Genomic DNA, 22,383 nt, shown 5'->3' on the forward strand with positions numbered 1-22,383 from the left:
TTAATATACAAGCAATTTTAAGAAAAAAACAAATTCTATTTATGATTTTCTTTATTTAGTTTATATTTTATTATTTAATACTAAGAGATCTTGTTAGGTGCAGTTTTATTTTTGAAATTTGAAAATACAATATCAGGTTTTTATTATTTTTTAAAAAGTTTTCGAAGAATATCATAAGATTACTATTTGAGGATTAAAAGTACTAAATGATGTATTTATTAGTCTATGGTCTAGTATATGTACTATTCTCTAGATTTGTGCTTTACTAGTCTTTGGAGTGATTAAGGGACTTGTCTATAGTCAATTCTACTGATTAATCCATGGACTAGTTTATAGACTAATCTTTTAAACAGTCAATTTACTGTGGACTATTTAAATGAGTGGTGTATTGGATAGTCTATTGACTAATCTGTGAAATTATGAATTAATTGATATATTATAGTCTATGGAACGGCGTTTGACAAGTCTTGATCAGTCTGTTGGCTAGACTATGGACTATATTGACTAGCGTACACCGAGGGAAAAAAGACGTTTTAAAATTATACACGCCTGGTATCAAATTGACAACAATGTGTTTATAATTTTTCAATAACATCCGTTGTCAAATTATGTACGGATAGTTGTCAAATGAATAACAGAAATATAAAAAATACACGACGTTATCAAAAAAAACAAAAAATAATGTAATGTGTTACCAATGACAACGCTATGTTGTTAAACAGAACGTTGTGTTGTCAAAATGACAACTATTTGTTATCGAAATAACAACAATGCGTTGTTGCAATAACAACGATGCGTTGTCAAAATTACAACGGTGATTGTCAAAATGATAACTAAGTGTTATTTACATTTCATACACATACATACATTGTCTAAATATTAACAAACGTGATAAGGTCACTATTGACAACGGATTATATCAATTTCATTACTATTCTACCGGTTCCCTCTGTGTACTGACTAGTCTATTGAATAGTCTATGAACTATAATATTGGATAGTCTATGGACTATGGATGAATTAGTTAAATGGGTGGTCTACTAGAACTGATCCATGAGTTAGAAATTTTGCTAGTTTATGGACTAGTCTTTAGTATAGTCTATTGACTTGACTACGTATAAGTCAATGCATTCGAATATTGATCAGTCTGTTGATTCGATCAATATGGAATAGTCTTTTAACTATTCTATTTATTAGTCTATTAACTAGAATATGGTTTAGTCTAATAATTAACCTGCTGACTAGTCTTTGGACTAGCCTATTGTATTATATATAAACTAGTTAAATGACTGTTCTACTGGATAGTTTATTTACTAATCTAGAAGCTTGTCTTTGAACTGATCTAGCCTATACAACTGGTAAGCCTGTGAACTAGCCTATTTTATAGTCCATTGACTAAACTATAGACAAGACTATTGACAAATCTTTGGACTAGAATATCAATCAGTCGCTTGACTACACTGTTAACTATGAAGTCTAGAATGGTCGTTTGACTAATCTGTGAACTAGTCTATCGAATGTACAATAGACTACATAGACGGAAGACCCGCTAGAAAAGTACCGAAGTACTTACGTTTGTTAGCATTTAGACAACGGATATGCACACAATAAAATTTAGTTATCATTTTAACAATTCGTAATTTTGACAACGCATCGTTGTCATTTCAACAACGGATTGTTGTCATTTCTGCAATGCATCATTGAGATTTCGACAACCAATCGTTTTACGAAAAAAAAACCCATATAAATAAACAAATATTATAGATCGAATTTGCATTTATGATTTGACAACGTTAAATATTATTTTGTTGTTGATTTGATAAAGTCGTTTACTTTTTATATTTTTGTTGTTGATTTGACAACTATCCATACATACTTTGACAACAGATGTTATTGAAAAATTATAATTGGTTAGACTAAGAACAAGACTAGACTTTTGATTACATTATGAAGTAATTTGTTGACTAGTCTACGGACTAGACTGGACTGGCTTATAGACTAGCCTATGGGCTATATAATAGACTAATCTGATCTAGTTAATTGACTAATTATTGGCATTAATTAAAAATTAAGTATCGATCCTGACAATAATAAGTAGTGCGATGTCTAATAATAAGGAGGTCAAGGAGGTAATAGAAAATTAATTCTATTTAGGAATAAAAAATTTTGACAGAACGACGGAAAACGTTATGTTGACTTAATTTTAATTTGTCGATATTGTATTTTCATTTTACTTTATATTTTTATTTATAATTCACTATTTGTTTTAAAAGATTTCTAAAGAAATTTAAAGATTTAAAAGTTTTTTATTTTAGAAAGTAGAAAAAAGAAAACATGCGGAAGACTAAAAAAATTTTAATTTTTACAAAGGACTTAAAAAAGAGTAAGACAAAGGATTTGGAATAAAAGACAAACAAGGTGTTCGTAAAAAACAATAATAAAAATAATTACAAAAATAAAGAAAATCATAAATAATTTTCCATAAAAAATATAAAACCAAAACATGCGTTTTCTTTAAAAACAAAAAAATTAAACAAACATTATTTACATGCCTATAAAGTAAAACAAATAAATAAAAACTTATAAGAAATAATTAAAAAAAATATTAAAAGTTAAAAAATATTAAAACTAAAATAATTTTATAAATTAATAATAAAAACTGAAAAACTTATTAAATATAGGACACATTTATTCCTTTTTTTGGTAAATATTATTATCTAAATTTGTTTGTTGGTATTACTAATTGTTTGATATTTTTTTAAAAATTTCAATTATTTTTTTAAAATATTTTTTGGTGTAAATTTAGTTAAACTATAGTATTTTGTTTGATAAAATAAAATTGTAAATACATTTACTCTAGTAATAAATATTATTTTTTTTTGTATATATGTATATAACTAATTTAAAACAATGAGACCATAGCTTTGTTTTTTAACATTTAATTAAGAAATTTAAATAACGTCTAATATTGTATAAAAATGTGCTTAAGTGTTAAAAGTAAAAATATAAAATGGTGCATAATTAATTAATAAATGTTTTTATCAGTAACTGTTAATGAGGTTTAAGATTTATTTTTTGTTATTATTTTTGCAGAGGGTTGTTTGTTTCCACGCAAATTCTTTTTAAAACCAATTTTTTTGAAATGTTGTATTTTTGTAGTTTTTATATGCCGAATATAAAGTTTTGAGTTAAATGCCAAAAATATGTATGTTTTGTCAATTTTGTATTGTTTTTTTGTTGAGGAAAATTTGCGTTGAAATTTTCTGTTTATTGTTGGTTTTATACATGATTTACACATAATTGGGAAATGATTGATTTTGTTTGATTTTTATTAAAAAATTAACCGTTGATTTATTAAATATTTTTTTTAAAGATCTATGCTCATAGTGCTAAAACATTTTAAATTTTATATTTTTTTTATTAAAGAGGAAATATTGGTCAGCGATCCGTACAAAATGTTCTTTTCTATTTAAATACCCAATATTAGGAGTGGATGGATTATTGAGTACAATTGTACTTTTCTACAAAAGTTTTGAGAAAGATGAATACTGCAGTTTTGCTACTAGTCCATGGATGCCACAAAGTACTAATTCATCGATAATCAATGGACCTGTAAATAGACTAGTCAATAGACTAGAGAATTGACTATCCCAGAAATAAGTAGACTGTCTACAACTCAGACTAGACCATAGATTAGTAAATAAACTTCTCAAGAGGCTAGTGAACTGACTAGTCCATAAGCTAGTCGACTGACTTTTTCATATATAACTCGCCTGACTAGTCAATAGGCTTATTATTTGACTAGTCAAAAGACAGGTTAATAGACTAGTTAAAGGACTAGTCACCGAAGAAGTCAATAGTCTATTCAATTGATTAGTCTAGAAAATAGTCCTTAGACTAGTAGTCGACCGTCAATAGACTGGTCCTCAGGCCATTTCATAGTTTAGGTCGTTATACTAGAAATATACTAGTTAATCAGTACTTTTTTGAAAAAGTAATCTTTTTGCAAAAATTTAGTAATATTTAGAATTTTTCTCTCTAGAAACATTATTTTAAAAGCTTTGGATTATAAACTCGAACCAGTATCATATGCTTCAATCTATTGAAACCTGACGAAGCCGTATAACACTACCATCCCATCTACACTGCCATATCTCCAAAACACATGCGCTCAACACAAACTCTCCTTCCTTCACACTCAATCCATCCAAATTCCTATCATTCAACAATTCCTACACAATCATATCAAGCTCCCTTTTTAAACTAGAGGTAATGCAATAATGTATCACTTGGAGGTCCAGGGGAGGGGTTCCTGCATTGCCTGCGTATAGACTGTACGTTACATGGGAATATACCCTAACTATATAGCCCTCTGATACCACAGTATCTTACGATACCCTACAATCGACCAGAATACACGGCGCCATATCGCGGCAGAATGTCGAAGCGCTTTACGTGAGTACCTGCCGTGTTGGCCTATCTCACGGTGGTCTTTTCCAACCACTGGGTGAGCTTTTGTGACGATTCACCACCGCCCATTGTGCTTCTTACACGCAGGTGGCAATTTACGTATATGGAATTTCAGGTCCATTATACGTGGACTTTGCTCAAGTACTTGAACTATCTATTCTCTGACCATTGCTGTCCCGTTGCTTAACTTCCGAGATGCAAAAACATCGCTTCCGGTTACAACCACGCAGATGGGATGGCCTCTGTTGAGTCGGCAATAGCACCTAGAGACGTAACCGGTAGACCGAAGTACGAATCCATCAAATAACCCGAGACTTTGTTCTTACTTACAGTTTTGAACATATCTGTACAAGGAAGGAAAATTTAATGGTATCATTTGTATATGATACCTTTCATCCATCATCATTCAACCCAGCACACACTTTTCATTCATCCGACATTTTCATAAGAGAAAAATATACGACACACTTATTCTAGGTAAATGGATGGGTGAGGCCCGCATACCCCACATTCATCCCGTACCATATAGAATTAACACCAACTCATTTCCAACGCTTAGTCCCACAGTCGCTCCTCTGTGGGGTATCTGTTGTTCTCGGCAACTGCACCGAACTTATCCCAAAATATTGACTTTACCTTACATAAGTCTTTTAACAGCCACATACTATTCCCGCGAATTTGGGTTTAAACCACAGCCATTACGTGGATCCCGAAGGAACCTCAACCAACTGACCAGTCAGGACATAGTCCTGCGGGCAACTGGCCACCACGTAGTACCAGATTATGTGGTTCTCTGGTTAAAACCCATGTCACATCATACCAAGGACTAGCCGAGGAGTGAAGTGACATCACCAGTTTATAGTCCCGGCAGACTAGAGTTATTGGTAGCACCTCTCTCCCTCCGGATGGCAATACACTATCATCAAGGAAACATGCCCGGGGATCCCCCATACCGCGGCACAATAAGTTTCACAAGCAACAGTCCCTCGTATATATGGCGTAAAGCATGTCTACTGAGGCCCCATTCACTGCTCAAATTCCGTTGAACACACCCTACTACACCAACAATCTTACCATGCACACGATACAGATGCGGCGAAATTTCATCCTCAAACACAACTGCACCCTTAGATAAACGACCGACCTTAGTCACATATCTGAGAGGAGTTTCGGTTATTATAATGGCCTAGGGTCAAATATAAACCGATTTCCCCAATTCTGTAATTTCTTAATAATGTCTCGATTGCTCCATTGATAACATATTTAGGAGCTTTTTATTAGGACCCATAATATATGTAGAACTGTCATAGCAAGCATACAATACAATTCCCATTTAGTTAAGATTAAAGACATTTCTTTCTCCTAATGACGAGTTTTAAGAGGTTTAACAAATAGAGCATAGATCTTAACTTAATATTTCTTTAAATATTTAAAACCAAATAAACATGCGATTTTTTTGAAATTTATTTTTAATTATGTGATTTTTAAATGGTTAAACTTTACGTAAGTTATTTTTAAAAAATATACCATGATCTTATTCATGCCTTTTTAGAAGCGTACACTTTGTAACGTGCAAAATTGCTCTTTAAACTTAAAAGATATTTTCATCCAGCTATTTTGTACTAAAACACTTTTTAAAGCAAATATTTTTTCTCTTATATCTTTACAGATATCATCTTTAAATATCACTTACTGGTGAGTAGAGCATCACTATACAATAATACATCAATCATAACCCTTTTTATAAATGAAAATTTATTTAAGTATTTTTTTATTATTTAATTTAAAAGGGGGATGCAGTTTTATTTATAACATTCCTTTGACAAAAAAAAAGTTGTTTTTTTATCAATAAAAGCGCAAGAAAGTATTAAAATAGTTGTGTGTGGTTTGTTTGTTGTTTTTTGGTTCCATTTAGCAATAAAAAATATTTAGGCATAATAAGTTAAAGTAAAGAGGTTTATCTTCAGTGGAAGTTTGTTTTTTTATAAGGGATTTGTTGACGTTTATTAAAAAAAAAAACAGAAAAAACGAGCATTATTTTTGGAAGGGCAATTTTTTTTGTTTATACATTCTCTCTAGCAATTGTTTGTTTCTATTTAGAAAGGAAGGAGGAAAAAATAAAATTCTTTTGTATACCGGTTCATCATCAGCTGTTGGACTATGTAAGGGTTCTTCCTCTTCATCATCTTCACGCTTCCGCTGAGTTTTTATCGTTTTCGATTTTCATTTGAATTAGTTTTGTTTGTTGGGTTTTTATTTTATTATTTGTTTGGTATTGATTTGGTTTTTGGTTACGTTTTTTTTTAATTTATATAAAAAATAAAAATAAAATATGTATGAACATTTTTGATGAATTTTGAACAACATTTAATTGATTTAATTAATATATTTCATTAAGCTTAGAAAATGTTTAATTAAATTAAAAAAGTTTTAATATTAAAAGGATTCAAACATTGAGGATTTTGAATTTCATATTCAATCACTTTTTACATATATTTTGCTTTTAAATATTATCAAATCTGTTATTACAATTTTATCAAAATTTTATTTAAATCCTTTTAAATTTTTAAAAAACTAAATAAAAATCAAACTAATAAATAACCTTAAGAAATATTTCAATTCTAAAAAAATAAACCAATTAACATTAATTAACTAAATTAAAATAAATAATGGCATGCCATAATAAATATGTTATACCATTAATAATCAATTAATAGTTTAATTAATACGAATATAACTAATATTTAAAATGATTATTTAATCATTTAATAACTGTTACACGCTATGGTCTTAACGCAGAAAATGTTAATTATGTTAACTTTTCAAAAAGAAACCTAAAATACTAAAACACTTTTCAAGAAAATATCAAATGCTATAAAATACTTCAAACTTTTATATAAAAATTGATTAAATTTTTAATTGAATAATATTAAACTCATTTGATTAAATATATAAATAACAAAAAAATTTTAATACAACGTAGTAATTGAACGGAAATAAATTCTTTGTATTTTTTTTTATAATAAGGAGTTTTGGCAAGAATTTTTTGTTTTTAATTAAAGGGGACTGGTTAAGAGAGTAATAAGTACCTCTTTCCAATTCTGCTATAATTATGAATCGAATTTCATAATCATAATTAAAGACATTTTTTAAACAGTTTAACGTGTAAGAAAAAGTTGAAATAATATATTAAAATTAAATTATTTTTTAAATTATTGAAATTATTCTAAATTAAATTACTTTATATATAGTAGAATCTGCTGTTAGAAAGTGTTATAGTTACTACCAATTAATTGTTTTTTTTTTTTAAATAAATAATTTTTGTGCTTTTTAAACTTTTTTTACTAAGTGTTTGTTTAATATGTTTTTAAATTAATTAACGCTAATTTAGTTTTAAAAAACCAATAAAATTTATTACTTGTACTAAATTTCTTTAAATTACATTTCAATAAAATTTTCGACTTCTGTAGTTATTAAAATTAGTTAAAATTAAAATGTTCTGTATACCTATTAAGAATTTTTTTTAAATTATATAAAAAAGTATTTTTTTCAGTTAGTTTTTAAATACCTAAATTGTTTTATAAGACATATACATATATAGGTTTCTTTATGTTGTGTAAAATTTTTATCATGATAACTTACCCCCATGCCTCCTTGTGGCTGTCCTCCTTCTCGTCTAATGCGATATGCTTCATATATTAACAGTCCCGCATAGACTTTACCCACTGTCAATTTGCCCTTATTCAATTGATCATTGGGTGGCACCAGTAGATTCAGCATTTTCTTGGCCTGCAATGGCCATATATTTGTAATAGTATCCCTAAGTTCGGAATCGGCTTGGTCCATTTCTTCCGCTAAATTGGGGAGGAAGAAGAATGAAATCAATTAATATTTTTTTGTTAAAAAAAATTTAAGGCGGAAAAAGTTTAGGTCTGAGTTGTTCAAACATTTTGCGAATTTTAGAATTCCTTGGGTTTTATAAGAGCGTCTTTGCCGGTCCGTTAAGATTATATAAATACTATCTTCTTCTGGAATAACCATTTCATTCCTAAATAGGGGCTAATTCTATGATGTTGCAAAAAATATATTAACACTTTTCTTATATTCGTGGTAAGTTACTTATTTTGGAAGGTTCTGAATGTAGTTTCATAGAAATCAGTATTTCGAAAACCAGTTCTTCACAAAATGCCTTTTTTTCATCAAAAACCCGTTTTTTTCATCAAAAGCCAGATTTTTCATTTAATACCAGTTTTTTCATTAAAAACCAGTTTTTTCATCAAAAACCAGTTTTTTCACCAAAAACCAGTTTGTTCATCAAAAACCAGTTTTTTCATCAAAAACCAGTTTTTTCATCAAAAACCAGTTTTTTTCATCAAAAACACATTTTTTTATCAAAAACTAGTTTTTTCATCAAAACCCATTTTTTCATGAAATATCAGTATTTTCATCAAAAAGCTGATTTGTCAAAAAAAAATTTTCGTCAAAAAGTTTTTTAATTTTTAAACCCACCATCAAAAGGGGTATGTTGATTTTAACATTCCGTTTGTAACACATCGAAATATTGGTCTTAAACCCACAACACTAATATATTCTGGGTCCTTATTAAAATCTAAGACGATCTAGCCAAGTCCGTCCGTCCGTATGTCTGTTGAAAACACGATAGAGTCCGAACGGATTGAGCTAGAGGGTTGAAATTTTCCAGAAATATTCTCTATATGTATAAGGTTTGTTTGGTATTGAAAATGGGCATTAAATGCTCCAGGTTTTCGGATAGACCCCATACAAGTGGATAACCGAAAAACAGCTTTAACGGGCATATATGTTTTAAAAGTGTAACTATAGCGATGAAATTCAACAATAATAAGTTTCATATGGACCAAAAACTCCCTGCCAAATTTTATGAGGATCGGTCCATAATTAACCCTACCCCCCATATAAGGTCCCCTTCTGAAAATGACTGTAAAGCTCATTATTCTCTTAAAAATACGACTACAGCAATGAAATTTGACATAATTAAGTGTCTTACTATCCAAAATCTCTCTACCACATTTTATGTGGATCGGTCAATAATTGACCATACCAACCATATAAGATCCCCATCAGAAAATTACTTTAACGCTTATTACTGGCGTAAAAATACGAGTATAGTGATGAAATTTTACATAAGTAAGTTACTTTCAAGCCATAACCTCTCTACCAAATTTTATGTGGATCGGTCCACAATTGACCCAAACCCTTTCAGAAAATGACTTTAAAGTTCATTACAGGCTTAAAAATACGAGTAAAGCGATGAAATTCGACACACATAAGTTTTATACGAGTGAAAATCTCCCGCATATAAGGTCCCCTTCAGAAAATTACTTTGATATAAGAAAATTTTATAGAAACTTAAATCTTCCTATCGAATTTCATGCGGAAAGTATCGGTACCTTACCCTACCCGCCCATATAAGCCTGCCTCCAGAAAATTACTTTAGCGCTAATTACTGACATACAGCGATGCTATTCGATTTAAACATGTTTATATGAACCAAAATCGGTCTGAAAAATTTTATGAAAAACTGTCAGTTAATTTGATGAGTGATCATGATGATAGTGCAGCATTCCTTTTATGGCATACGGTTTGATGGTGAATATTTGAGATTTGGCACAACCGAATATAACACTCTCACTTGTTTTTGTTAACATTTTTTGGTTTTTATCAAAATCCAATTTTTTTATTATCGTGTTTTCAACCGAAAGACGGACGGACATGACTAGGTGGTCTTAGAATCTGATATGGGTCCAGAATATTTAACTTTTATTGGTCTACTAGCAATATTTTAAGTGCTACAAACTAAAAGACAAAATGGTGGATATAAAAAGAAAAATAAAAGAGAGAGAAAAGTCGACACCTTCTGACATTTCATTAAACTTATAGGGAATATGTAACTTCTAACTAATATTATTTTTTGATCCATTAATCCAACACTTAGACCACATTTCAAAACAGTCACTTACTTAACTATTTTTTTTTTTAATACCCATAGAAAATTAGATTTCGTACTTACCCGCTCTCATTTTAATACTAAGATTTTCACGTATCAATGCAAATAGTGTGGTGGTAAATTGTACTCTCATCTCATCGTCCAGGGGCATATTCATACGTATCAGTTTCTTAAAGGCGAGGCGATTGGGACATTTGTTACCGAACCCCAACGGAGGATCCATATTTTTTAACATATCATACATTTCCGTATAATGGATTCGGCCACTATACAGTCAGTAACGTACAATTGCGATATATAGACGAATTTTTCGAATCGTTGTGAAGTTCAATTTTGAAGATAAAATAAAATAATTAAATTTTTAGAATTATATAAAATTCAGAGAATTTCAAATTTGCAATTATCGAGTTTAGCAAAATACACACACACACATATATATAAAACAATGAAAATAATTAGAGTAACAACGTTTACTTTTAAAGTTTTTTTTTGTTAAAGTGATTGATTTTTTGTTTATATTTTGGTGGTACATTTAGGTGTACAATTATAATAAAATAATGATAATTTAATTATTAACAATTAATATAAAGGAAATTATTTATTTAGTAAATGTGTTTTGTTTTTTTTTTTTTGCGAGTTTTTCTGTTAAAAGGAACAGTGTTTGGTTTGGCAGCTTTAAGTTTTTCTTTTGCTAATAAAGAGCTTTAGTCATAAAAAAGCTTTAAGAAAATAGTAAAAGGTTTTAAATATTTTTATGAAAATTATGGCTTGAGAAAAAAAAAACTTAATTTAAGTATATGGTTTTCATTAAGCTTTTAAGTATAGCTAGCTTTACTTGTTTAAATATTTATTGTTATATAGGCTTAGGTGAAAAAAGAGCTTTAAGCTCAAATTATTATTAAATTTGCTTTAAAATTAGTTTACCTTTTGTGTTGGCAACGTGTAACGTTTTCGTTTTTTTTATATATATATATGAAACAAATACGATCAAATAATAATCATTTAATATAAAAGCTTTAAAGCTTTGTGCGTAGAGCTATTTCGTTTGTTTTTTAGCTTGTTTTATTGTATCTTATTGCTTTTTTTATTTTGTTTTTGTGTAATTTAACTTAAATGTGTATTAGTTTAGAAAAAAGCATACAAAAATTTATTAACAACAAATTTTAACTACATACTTTAAATCAAAAATAGAACTTAAAAGGAAGAAAAAATAAAAGTTTATCAAAATTTCTTTTCAACACATTAACAATCAAACTACAATCACAATACCAATTATTTTACAGCAAAAAGGGAAAAAGGTTAGATTTGTCGTTAATTCTGGTGGTGTAAGCTTTTAAAGAATATAATTTAATGTCGTTTTAGAGCTTAAAGCTTAAATGTTTCTTCAGTTTCTGTGTAAAGATTTAAAAAATACTATTGAATGAAATTTACTTGTTTGAACTTATAAAAAGTATTTTTAGAACAAGCTTTTAAAAGCTTAAAACATAAAGCTTTAAGATTTGAAATTTGTAGGAAAGCTTTTAAAAGCTTTCAATTTGTACAGTTTTTAATATTATGATATAGTTACACTTGATATGCTAAAGTTTCAACGTTTCATTTCATTTTAGTAAAAAGCTTTAACAGACAACTTTTCATACACAGTTTGTTCTACAAAGCTTTCATAAAATTGTTACGAATAAGTTATTATATATTTAACCTTTTAGATTTCAAGAATCCAAGCTTTTTAACGCTTTTAGTAATATGTTTTTAATTAGTATATTTTAAGTTCATTTATTGAAAAAAGTTTAAAGAGTTTAAAGCTGAAGCTTTCAGTTTTTAAAATAATGAAATAACTAAAAATTTAGCTTTCAGGTTTATTTCTTTAGTGTGCATTATAAAACCGACCCTTAGGGCTTAGAAGTAAGCTTTCAATAAGCTGAACTTTTATGTTGTTTAAATTTATAAGCTTTAAGCTCTGAATTCTTGTAAGCATTTTGAAGACATTATTCTTATAAGCTCCACCATTTCTTTGAGTCTATTTTATATAAAATCAATAACAAATCTACCTTAAAAGTAAAACTTAAAAACTTTTATAAATTTAAACTTTTCAAATTTCAACATTTAAAAAACCCAAAATATGCAACATATTAAATAAATACAAACACAATAATAAAAAAATTTTAGTTAAACAAATTATTAGCAAACTAAAAATCACAGTAACCAATTAGTTAATTAATTTTTTTACAAAAAACACATTTAAATAGAAAATAATAACAGTAGAAGTAGTAGTAGTAATAGTAGTAGTAGTTTAAGAAATATATAACATATATAGAAATAATTTTGTTTTGAATTATATTAAATTGATAATTACGTCGCATTTGGATCATATTCAGCCCATATCCGTACAAATTCATCTAAATGATGTGCCCCCAATATACTGGAATCTCTTGTTAAATAATCAAAATTATCCATAATAACAGCCACGAATAAATTCAACATTAGAAATGAACAAAAGAATATAAATGATACAAAATAGGCATAGGCCAATGTCGAGCCACAAGTCTCATCGCCCTTTTCGGCTTCGTCATCGCATGGCCTCCCCTTAAGGCACGCCAGCATAATGTTCGGCCACGCCTCGCCCGTTGCACATCTAAAATAATACATTATTAGTATCGTCTATTCCAAATAGAATTTTCATTATAATAAATACAATATTTCAAATTTTAAATAAATATAAAATAAAATGTTTTTTTTTTTCAAAAACTATTTAAAGTTTGTACTAAATATTTTAAATATAAGAAAATTAAAAATGTTATATATATTTAAATCTAATTTTAAAATATTTAGTAAATATATATAAGAAAATTTTTAAGATTTTCTTTTATTAACTTTTTTTGGTTAATAGATTTTTTTCTCTACGAAAAAAATTATTCAAAATTTATACTACACAATTTGTTTATTTTTCTATATACTATAATTTGATATTTTTTTATGTTAAATAAAAGTTTAGTTTTTTTTTAATTAAATATATTTATATATTTATCGAACAATATTGAAAACTCAAATTATCTACTTGAAAAATATTTAGTTATTTACACTATAAATATTTAGAAAACAATTTTTACCAATTTTTTTTTTTATTATTTTTTTAACAAAATTATTATTTTTTTAGCCTAATTGTAAAACCTAAATGATAATGTTAATGAATTTGGAAGAAAAAAGTAGAATTTTGAATAGAAAACTAAAACAGAAAACTAATTTCTCTATTTATTTAACTAATTGCCAATTGTTTTGAAAAAGGTTTGGAACTGAAAAATGTTGCAGTAAAAATTGCCGAGAAAATAATAAAAAAGAAAAAGTCCACAAAAGAAAATTAATAAGTTTACTGAAGAAAGTTTAAATTTTTTTAATAAAAAAATAGTACAGGCATTTTTACAGTTTTTTTTTTTTAATTTTAAAATATAAAATCGTTTATTTTTCGATCCACAACTGATATTGATCTCAACTTCTTTGTATGTTGTTGGTAATTTAGTTGTCTAACTCTATTCAGTTTAAAATTACGCCCAATATTTAAACACAAGCGGACCAAGGTACTGCAAAATCTTATCTGGAACCAACTATTTAGCAATGCCAGATCTATTCAAAAGAATGATATTCTGGCCCACTCTAAGTCTAGTCTAATGGTCGAATCTATAGTCTAGTGTATAACCAAGTCTACAATAAAATCTGTAGCCAAGTCTATAATCTAGTCTATAGTCTAGTCCATAGTCTAGTCTATAGTCTAGTCTATAGTCTAGTCTATAGTTTAGTCTATAGTCTAGTCCATAGTCTAGTCTATAGTCTAGTCTATAGTCTAGTCTATAGTTTAGTCTATAGTCTAGTCCATAGTCTAGTCTATAGTCTAGTCTATAGTCTAGTCTATAGTTTAGTCTATAGTCTAGTCTATAGTCTAGTCTATAGTCTAGTCTATAGTCTAGTCTATAGTCTAGTCTATAGTCTAGTCTATAGTCTAGTCTATAGTCTAGTCTATAGTCTAGTCTATAGTCTAGTCTATAGTCTAGTCTATAGTCTAGTCTATAGTCTAGTCTATAGTCTAGTCTATAGTCTAGTCTATAGTCTAGTCTATAGTCTAGTCTATAGTCTAGTCTATAGTCTAGTCTATAGTCTAGTCTATAGTCTAGTCTATAGTCTAGTCTATAGTCTAGTCTATAGTCTAGTCTATAGTCTAGTCTATAGTCTAGTCTATAGTCTAGTCTATAGTTCTAGTCTATAGTCCTAGTCCTATAGTCTGAGTCCTTATAGTCTAGTCCTATAGTCTAGTTCGATAGTGTCTAGGTCTATAGTCTAGTCTATAGGTCCTATCTATAGTCCTAGTCTATAGTCTAGTCTATAGTCCTAGTCTTATGCTAGTCTATAGTCTAGTCTATAGTCTAGTCTATAGTCAGTCTATAGTCCTAGGTCTATAGTTAGTCTATAGTCTAGTCTATAGTACTAGTCTATAGTCTAGTCTATAGTCTAGTCTATAGTCTAGTCTATAGTCTAGTCTATAGTCTAGTCTATAGTCTAGTCCTATAGTCTAGTTCTATAGGCTAGAAATCAATATAGTCTAGTCTATAGTCTAGTCTATAGTCCTAGTCTATAGTCCTAGTCTAATAGTCTAGTCTATAGTCGTCTATAGGTCTAGTCTATAGTCTAGTCTATAGTCCTAGTCTATAGTCAGTCTATAGTCCTAGGTCTATAGTCCTAGTCTATAGTGCCTAGTCCTATAGTCTAGGTCTATAGTCCTCGTCTATCGTCTAGTCTAGAGTCTAGTCTAGTCTATAGTCTAGTCTATAGTCTAGTCTATCAGTCTAGTCATAGTCTAAGTCTCGTCTAGTCTATAGTCAGTCATAGTCTAGTCTTATAGTCTAGTCTATAGTCTAAGTCTATAGTCTAGTCTATAGTCATAGTCTTATAGTCTAGTCTAAGTCTAGTCTATAGTCTAGTCTATAGCTCTAGTCTATAGTCTCGTCTATAGTCTAGTCTATAGTCTAGTCTATAGTCTAGTCTATAGTCTAGTCTATAGTCTAGTTATAGTCTATTCTATAGTCTAGTCTATAGTCTAGTCTATAGTTATAGTCTCATAGTCTAGTCTATAGTCTAGTCTATAGTCTAGTCTATAGTCTAGTCTAGTCTAGTCAGTTAGTCTATAGTCTAGTCTATAGTCTAGTCTATAGTCTAGTCTATAGTCTAGTCTATAGTCTATGTCTATAGTCTAGTCTATAGTCTAGTCTATAGTCTAGTCTATAGTCTAGTCTATAGTCTAGTCTATAGTCTAGTCTATAGTCTAGTCTATAGTCTAGTCTATAGTCTAGTCTATAGTCTAGTCTATAGTCTAGTCTATAGTCTAGTCTATAGTCTAGTCTATAGCTAGTCTATAGTCTAGTCTATAGTCTAGTCTATAGTCTAGTCTATAGTCTAGTCTATAGTCTAGTCTATAGTCTAGTCTATAGTCTAGTCTATAGTCTAGTCTATAGTCTAGTCTATAGTCTAGTCTAGTCTAGTCTATAGTCTAGTATAATCTAGTCTATAGTCTATAGTCTAGTGTATAACCAAGTCTACAATAAAATCTGTAGCCAAGTCTATAGTCTAGTCTATAGTCTAGTCTATAGTCTAGTCTATAGTCTAGTCTATAGTCTAGTCTATAGTCTAGTCTATCTCTAGTCTAGTCTATAGTCTAGTCTATAGTCTAGTCTATAGTCTAGTCTATAGTCTAGTCTATAGTCTAGTCTATAGTCTAGTCTATAGTCTAGTCTATAGTCTAGTCTATAGTCTAGTCTATAGTCTAGTCTATAGTCTAGTCTATAGTCTAGTCTATAGTCTAGTCTATAGTCTAGTCTATAGTCTAGTCTATAGTCTAGTCTATAGTCTAGTCTATAGTCTAGTCTATAGTCTAGTCTATAGTCTAGTCTATAGTCTAGTCTATAGTCTAGTCTATAGTCTAGTCTAGTCTAGTCTATAGGTCTAGTCTATAGTCTAGTCTATAGTCTAGTCTATAGTCTAGTCTATAGTCTAGTCTATATCTAGTCTATAAGTCTAGTCTATAGTCTAGTCTATAGTCTAGTCTATAGTCTAGTCTATAGTCTATCCTATAGTCTAGTCTATAGTCTAGTCTATAGTCTAGTCTATAGTCCTAGTCTATAGTCCTAGTCTATAGTCTAGTCTATAGTCTAGTCTATAGTCTAGTCTATAGTCTAGTCTATAGTCTAGTCTATAGTCTAGTCTATAGTCTAGTCTATAGTCTAGTCTATAGTCTAGTCTATAGTCTAGTCTATAGTCTAGTCTATAGGCTAGTCTATAGTCTAGTCTATAGTCTAGTCTATAGTCTAGTCTATAGTCTAGTCTATAGTCTAGTCTATAGTCTAGTCTATAGTCTAGTCTATAGTCTAGTCTATAGTCTAGTCTATAGTCTAGTCTATAGTCTAGTCTATAGTCTAGTCTATAGTCTAGTCTATAGTCTAGTCTATAGTCTAGTCTATAGTCTAGTCTATAGTCTAGTCTATAGTCTAGTCTATAGTCTAGTCTATAGTCTAGTCTATAGTCTAGTCTATAGTCTAGTCTATAGTCTAGTCTATAGTCTAGTCTATAGTCTAGTCTATAGTCTAGTCTATAGTCTAGTCTATAGTCTAGTCTATAGTCTAGTCTATAGTCTAGTCTATAGTCTAGTCTATAGTCTAGTCTATAGTCTAGTCTATAGTCTAGTCTATAGTCTAGTCTATAGTCTAGTCTATAGTCTAGTCTATAGTCTAGTCTATAGTCTAGTCTATAGTCTAGTCTATAGTCTAGTCATAGTCTAGTCTATAGTCTAGTCTATAGTCTAGTCTATAGTCTAGTCTATAGTCTAGTCTATAGTCTAGTCTATAGTCTAGTCTATAGTCTAGTCTATAGTCTAGTCTATAGTCTAGTCTATAGTCTAGTCTATAGTCTAGTCTATAGTCTAGTCTATAGTCTAGTCTATAGTCTAGTCTATAGTCTAGTCTATAGTCTAGTCTATAGTCTAGTCTATAGTCTAGTCTATAGTCTAGTCTATAGTCTAGTCTATAGTCTAGTCTATATAGTCTAGTCTAGTCTCTATCTAGTCTATAGTCTAGTCTATATCTAGTCATAGTCTAGTCTATCTATTCTAGTCTATTAGTCTAGTCTATAGTCTAGTCTATAGTCTAGTCTATAGTCTAGTCTATAGTCTAGTCTATAGTCTAGTCTAGTCTATAGTCTAGTCTATAGTCTAGTCTATAGTCTAGTCTATAGTCTAGTCTATAGTCTAGTCTGCAGTGAGTTTACCAGTGAGAATATGGTCGAAATTTGGGCTATAATTTGAATTTTATTCGAGTCAAAGACATTCCACGAAAAAAATATATTATTAAGTAGTAAAAAATAAATTAATAAATTAATCTTAATTCTATTAATATTTTTCTCAACATTTTACTGCAACATTGACTACAAATGAATAATATGAATAAAAAAATTTTGAATTTTTAGAACGAACCAAAATTTGAAACGAAAATAATAAACTATTTTTTTTTCAACTATAGTAACAAATAAAGTGCAAATTTTGTTAAAATTATTTTCATATATTTTTTTTTAGTTTTTCAATATTTAGTATTTTAACCACCATATTAAAACCACAAATTAACTCTTAATTAACAATGCAAGCTTTTAATTAACAAATCAACTGAACAGATTTTCAAGTGACAATTATAACTAAAGGGAAAATAGAAATAAAATAAATTAAAAAAATATGCATTTAAATGATGAATGCGATAAGAGTGTGAGTTTAGTGTAGTTTTTTTATTATTTGATTCGTAAGTAAAAGAAAACAGCTAAGAATTTCAGTTTGTTTTAAACTATAAGATGTAGAAACTAATTTGTTGGGTGTGGTGTTGACCTTTTGGCTAAGACATTTATTTAAAACCTAGAAATAACATGTATGTAGTTAATTAACAAATTGTATCCTAGAAAATATGTTTAAAGCCTAAAGCTTTAAGCTAAAAATTTATTAAAACTTTTGTATCGTCTAGTTAAAATTTTTACTCGTGTTAAACTAATTTTTAATAATTTTTTACGAACTTAAGAAAAAAACATAATTTTAAATTTCGATTTTTTAGTTTTATCATTTCGTGATTTTTGTTTTTAATATAAAATTTCAAAGTAGATAATTTTAGAGTTTCATTGTTAAAACATGATTACATACCTGAATAGGAGCATGACACCTTGTATAAATGATTGGAAGTTGTTGTGCCTAGTAATGGAATTTTCCACTGTACCTAGTTTGATATTTCCAAATACCTATTTGCGATACAATACATACAGACATACACGAAGTGGCGAATGTCATAGAAGTTTTAGTTTTTTGATATGTGATTTTTTGGTTTTAATTTTTTAAAAAATTGTTTGTTATTAATTAAAAAGTATTTTAAATAAAAATGGTGTTTTGTTAGAAAAATAAAATTAATAAAAAACAAATTAAAATTTTGAAAAATAAAACATTGTAACTGAAAATTTAAAATTAGGCCAATTGTTTTTTTCGTACTAAAGTGTTTTTTGAATGTTTTATGTAAATGATTAGAACGAAATTATTATCAAAAGCGTTCTAAAATTTTAAATACATTTAAAAATCAAATTATAACAATAATAATAAATATTCAATTTTATTAACTACAAAGAACAACTGTTTATTAACTCTGGTTTTTTATTTAATCAAAATAACTAAGGTTTTTTGGTTTTGGTTTGATTTTTGAGGGAGGCTCTATATATAAATAAAATACTAGATAAAATGTTCTGCAAATTCGAAATAAATATTGTTTTGTTATTAATTTATTGTATTCCATTTTTGAACACTATTTTAACTATTCAATTAATTTTATGCATTAAGCCATTAACTGCTTAGTATTTGGTATATCTGTTCAAAATGGAAATATTTTATAAATTTTATAAAATTACATACATATACAGAAATAGGATTGAAACGAAAATGACATATTTTTTGTTTTTTTGCATAAACATGTTTATATTAATAAAATTTTGGTCCGACTTTCATTATTTTGGTTCTTGTATCATTTTGTTAAATGCTATTCCATAGTATGTATTTGTTAAAAATATAAATCAGAGATGTGAGAACTGAACTACAATACTCTGAACTAGAACAGAACTAGAAGAGAACAAGAATAGAACTAGAACAGAACTAGAACGGAACTAGAGCAGAACTAGAACTAGAACAGAACTAGAACAGAACTAGAACAGAACTAGAACAGAACTAGAACAGAACTAGAACAGAACTAGAACAGAACTAGAACAGAACTAGAACAGAACTAGAACAGAACTAGAGCAGAACTAGAACAGAACTAGAACAGAACTAGAACAGAACTAGAACAGAACTAGACATAACTAGACAGAACTAGAACAGAACTAGAAACAGAACTAGAACAGAACTAGAACAGAACAGAACAGAACTAGAACAGAACTAGAACAGAACTAGAACAGAACTAGAACAGAACTAGAACAGAACTAGAACAGAACTAGAACAGAACTAGAACAGAACTAGAACAGAACTAGAACAGAACTAGAACAGAACTAGAACAGAACTAGAACAGAACTAGAACAGAACTAGAACGAACTAGAACAGAACTAGAACAGAATTAGAACAGAACTAGAACAGAACTAGAACAGAACTAGAACAGAACTAGAACAGAACTAGAACAGGAACTAGACAGAACTAGAACAGAACTAGAACACGAACTAGAACAGAACTAGAACAGAACTAGAACAGAACTAGAACAGAACTACGAATAGAACAGAACAGCACTAGCAGACTAGACAGAACTAGAACAGAACTAGAACAGAACTAGACAGACTAGACAGAACTAGAAACAGAACTAGAACATAACTAGAACAGAACTAGAAACAGAACTAACGACTAGAACGACTAGAACATACTGAACAGAACTAGGCAGACTAGACAGAACTAGAACCATAACTAGAACGAACTAGAACAGACTAAACAGAACTAGAACAGAAACAGAACGAACTAGAACAGAAACTAGATGCAGAACTAGAACAGAACTAGAACATAACTAGAACAGAACTAAAACAGAACTAAAACAGAACTAGAACAGAAACTAGAACAGAACAGAACTAGAAACAGAGACTAGAACAGAAGCTAGCGAAAAATAAGAAAAGATATTTTTGAGAAAAACAATCAAATATAAAATCTCTGATAAATATTTTCACCAAATAGTTAATAATTTATTATATATTTAATTTTGTATTATCTTACAAAAATAATTAGTTAATAAGTTAATCAATTTTCATATAAACTCTATACTAAAATAAATATACTTTTGTTTTAATAGGGAGGAAATAATTTTAGACTATTACTCAAAAATAGGGATAGTAAAAAGCTAAATCCAATTTCAAGGGGCTGAGGAGTAGGAAAAAATGTGATTTATTTTTTCAATTCTATATTTAAAAATACAAATAAAATACGTTTATACAAAAACAAATTATTTTTATAAAATAAAACAAACAATAAAAGAACTCAACAAAATCTAAATATTTATACGAGTAGTTAAACTCTATTTGCTGATTTTTTTATACACATATAAAATTAAATTAATTAAAAAGAAGATAAACCATAATAAAATGAAATATATAATTAACTAGCATTCAAGTAAAATCAACAACGTTTATGTTTTTTTTTTCAAGTATCCAACAATATATATAAAACTTTTTCCAAAGTAAAATAATTGTTTAAATCTCTAACTACTTTTAAAAGATAATAAACCCTGCAAAAATATATATTGTATTTATAGTTGGTTTTTTTTCCAAAAAATTTTATAAACAAATTCTAAAACATTTACTTTTTTTTATTAAATATATATGTATAATATATAGTATATAGTTAATAATATGTATAGTATATAAATTTCAAATTTTTACTTTTTTTGGTTAAAATTTTAATTAAAAAAAGTTTTCTTGCAAATTATTGTTTTGTTAATTTAATTAATTTGTTTTTGGTTTTGGATTACGAAAAATACTTTTTTAAAAAAATAATTACTTTGTTTTGCAAATACTTGTTCAAAATCAACAATGGTTTTTACCGAAAAAGCAGCATGATTCCTCCGGAGAATGATTGAAAATTATTGTGCCGGTTAAGTTGCGTATCCGGATCGTATTTTATATTGCCAAAAACCTTTTCAGTTTTCGTATGGTTTGATTTTTTCAGAAGGATTTATTTGTATACGTTTTGATTTTGTTTGGTTGGGTTTTAAAATCGTTTCGTTTAGATATTTTTGAGGAATTGTTTGATTTTTGTTTGTTAAAATATAGTAGTAGTAGTAGGATTTTTTGATAAACAATAAACAAGTATACACGAATTAAGATTAATAGTTTTGTTAGAAACAATTATAAAAATGACTAAAAGTTTACATAAGTGGTTATAATAAAAAGAACTAGATTTTTTTTAGAAAATGGGAAGGAATCGTCGTGTGAGTTTCTAGAAATTTGTCATGTTTGATCTCCCACTACTTTATTAATATAAAATGTAAAATATCCATTACAAAGGAGTTTTATGAAAGTGACACTATGTTTAACTCTGATGTGAATACACAATATCGATAACATCGATAACATTTGAAAAACACTCCAATATTGGCCGATCTATCAAAATGGTTTTGATTTGCGGTAATTAGCTAAAATAGAATTAAACTTTTCGGAAGAATCTTACAATAGATTAATTATATCAGAATTAAATACCCAAGTAAACAAGAACTGAACTAGAACTGAACTAGAACAGAACTAGAACTGAACTAGAACTGAACTAGAACTGAACTAGAACTGAACTAGAACTGAACTAGAAACTGAACTAGAACTGAACTAGAACTGAACTAGAACTGAACTAGAACTGAACTAGAA

The 22,383-nt window shown here is 28.5% G+C and overlaps 1 protein-coding gene across 3 annotated transcripts in view; it reads right to left on the reverse strand.

Moving 5' to 3' along the window:
* LOC119601847 (voltage-dependent calcium channel type A subunit alpha-1) overlaps positions 1-22,383 on the reverse strand; it is a 139,591-nt gene that overhangs the window by 16,779 nt on the left and 100,429 nt on the right. For 2 of the 3 annotated variants that reach the window (XM_037953037.1, XM_037953038.1), the window contains 5 exons: positions 18,665-18,759; positions 12,806-13,084; positions 10,519-10,721; positions 8,112-8,323; positions 6,606-6,668 (listed from right to left, as the gene is read on the reverse strand). In XM_037953037.1, coding sequence (XP_037808965.1) covers positions 6,606-6,668; positions 8,112-8,323; positions 10,519-10,721; positions 12,806-13,084; positions 18,665-18,759 — 852 coding nt within the window. Of the gene's footprint in view, positions 1-6,605; positions 6,669-7,558; positions 7,574-8,111; positions 8,324-10,518; positions 10,722-12,805; positions 13,085-18,664; positions 18,760-22,383 lie in introns of all 3 variants that reach the window. The other variant, XM_037953039.1, reaches the window with a different exon arrangement.

The sequence above is a fragment of the Lucilia sericata genome, unplaced genomic scaffold (genome assembly GCF_015586225.1).
Source record: "Lucilia sericata isolate MDLA Ls3-8-SP2 unplaced genomic scaffold, ASM1558622v1 Contig000193F_arrow, whole genome shotgun sequence".
NCBI classification, from domain to species: Eukaryota; Metazoa; Arthropoda; class Insecta; order Diptera; family Calliphoridae; genus Lucilia; species Lucilia sericata.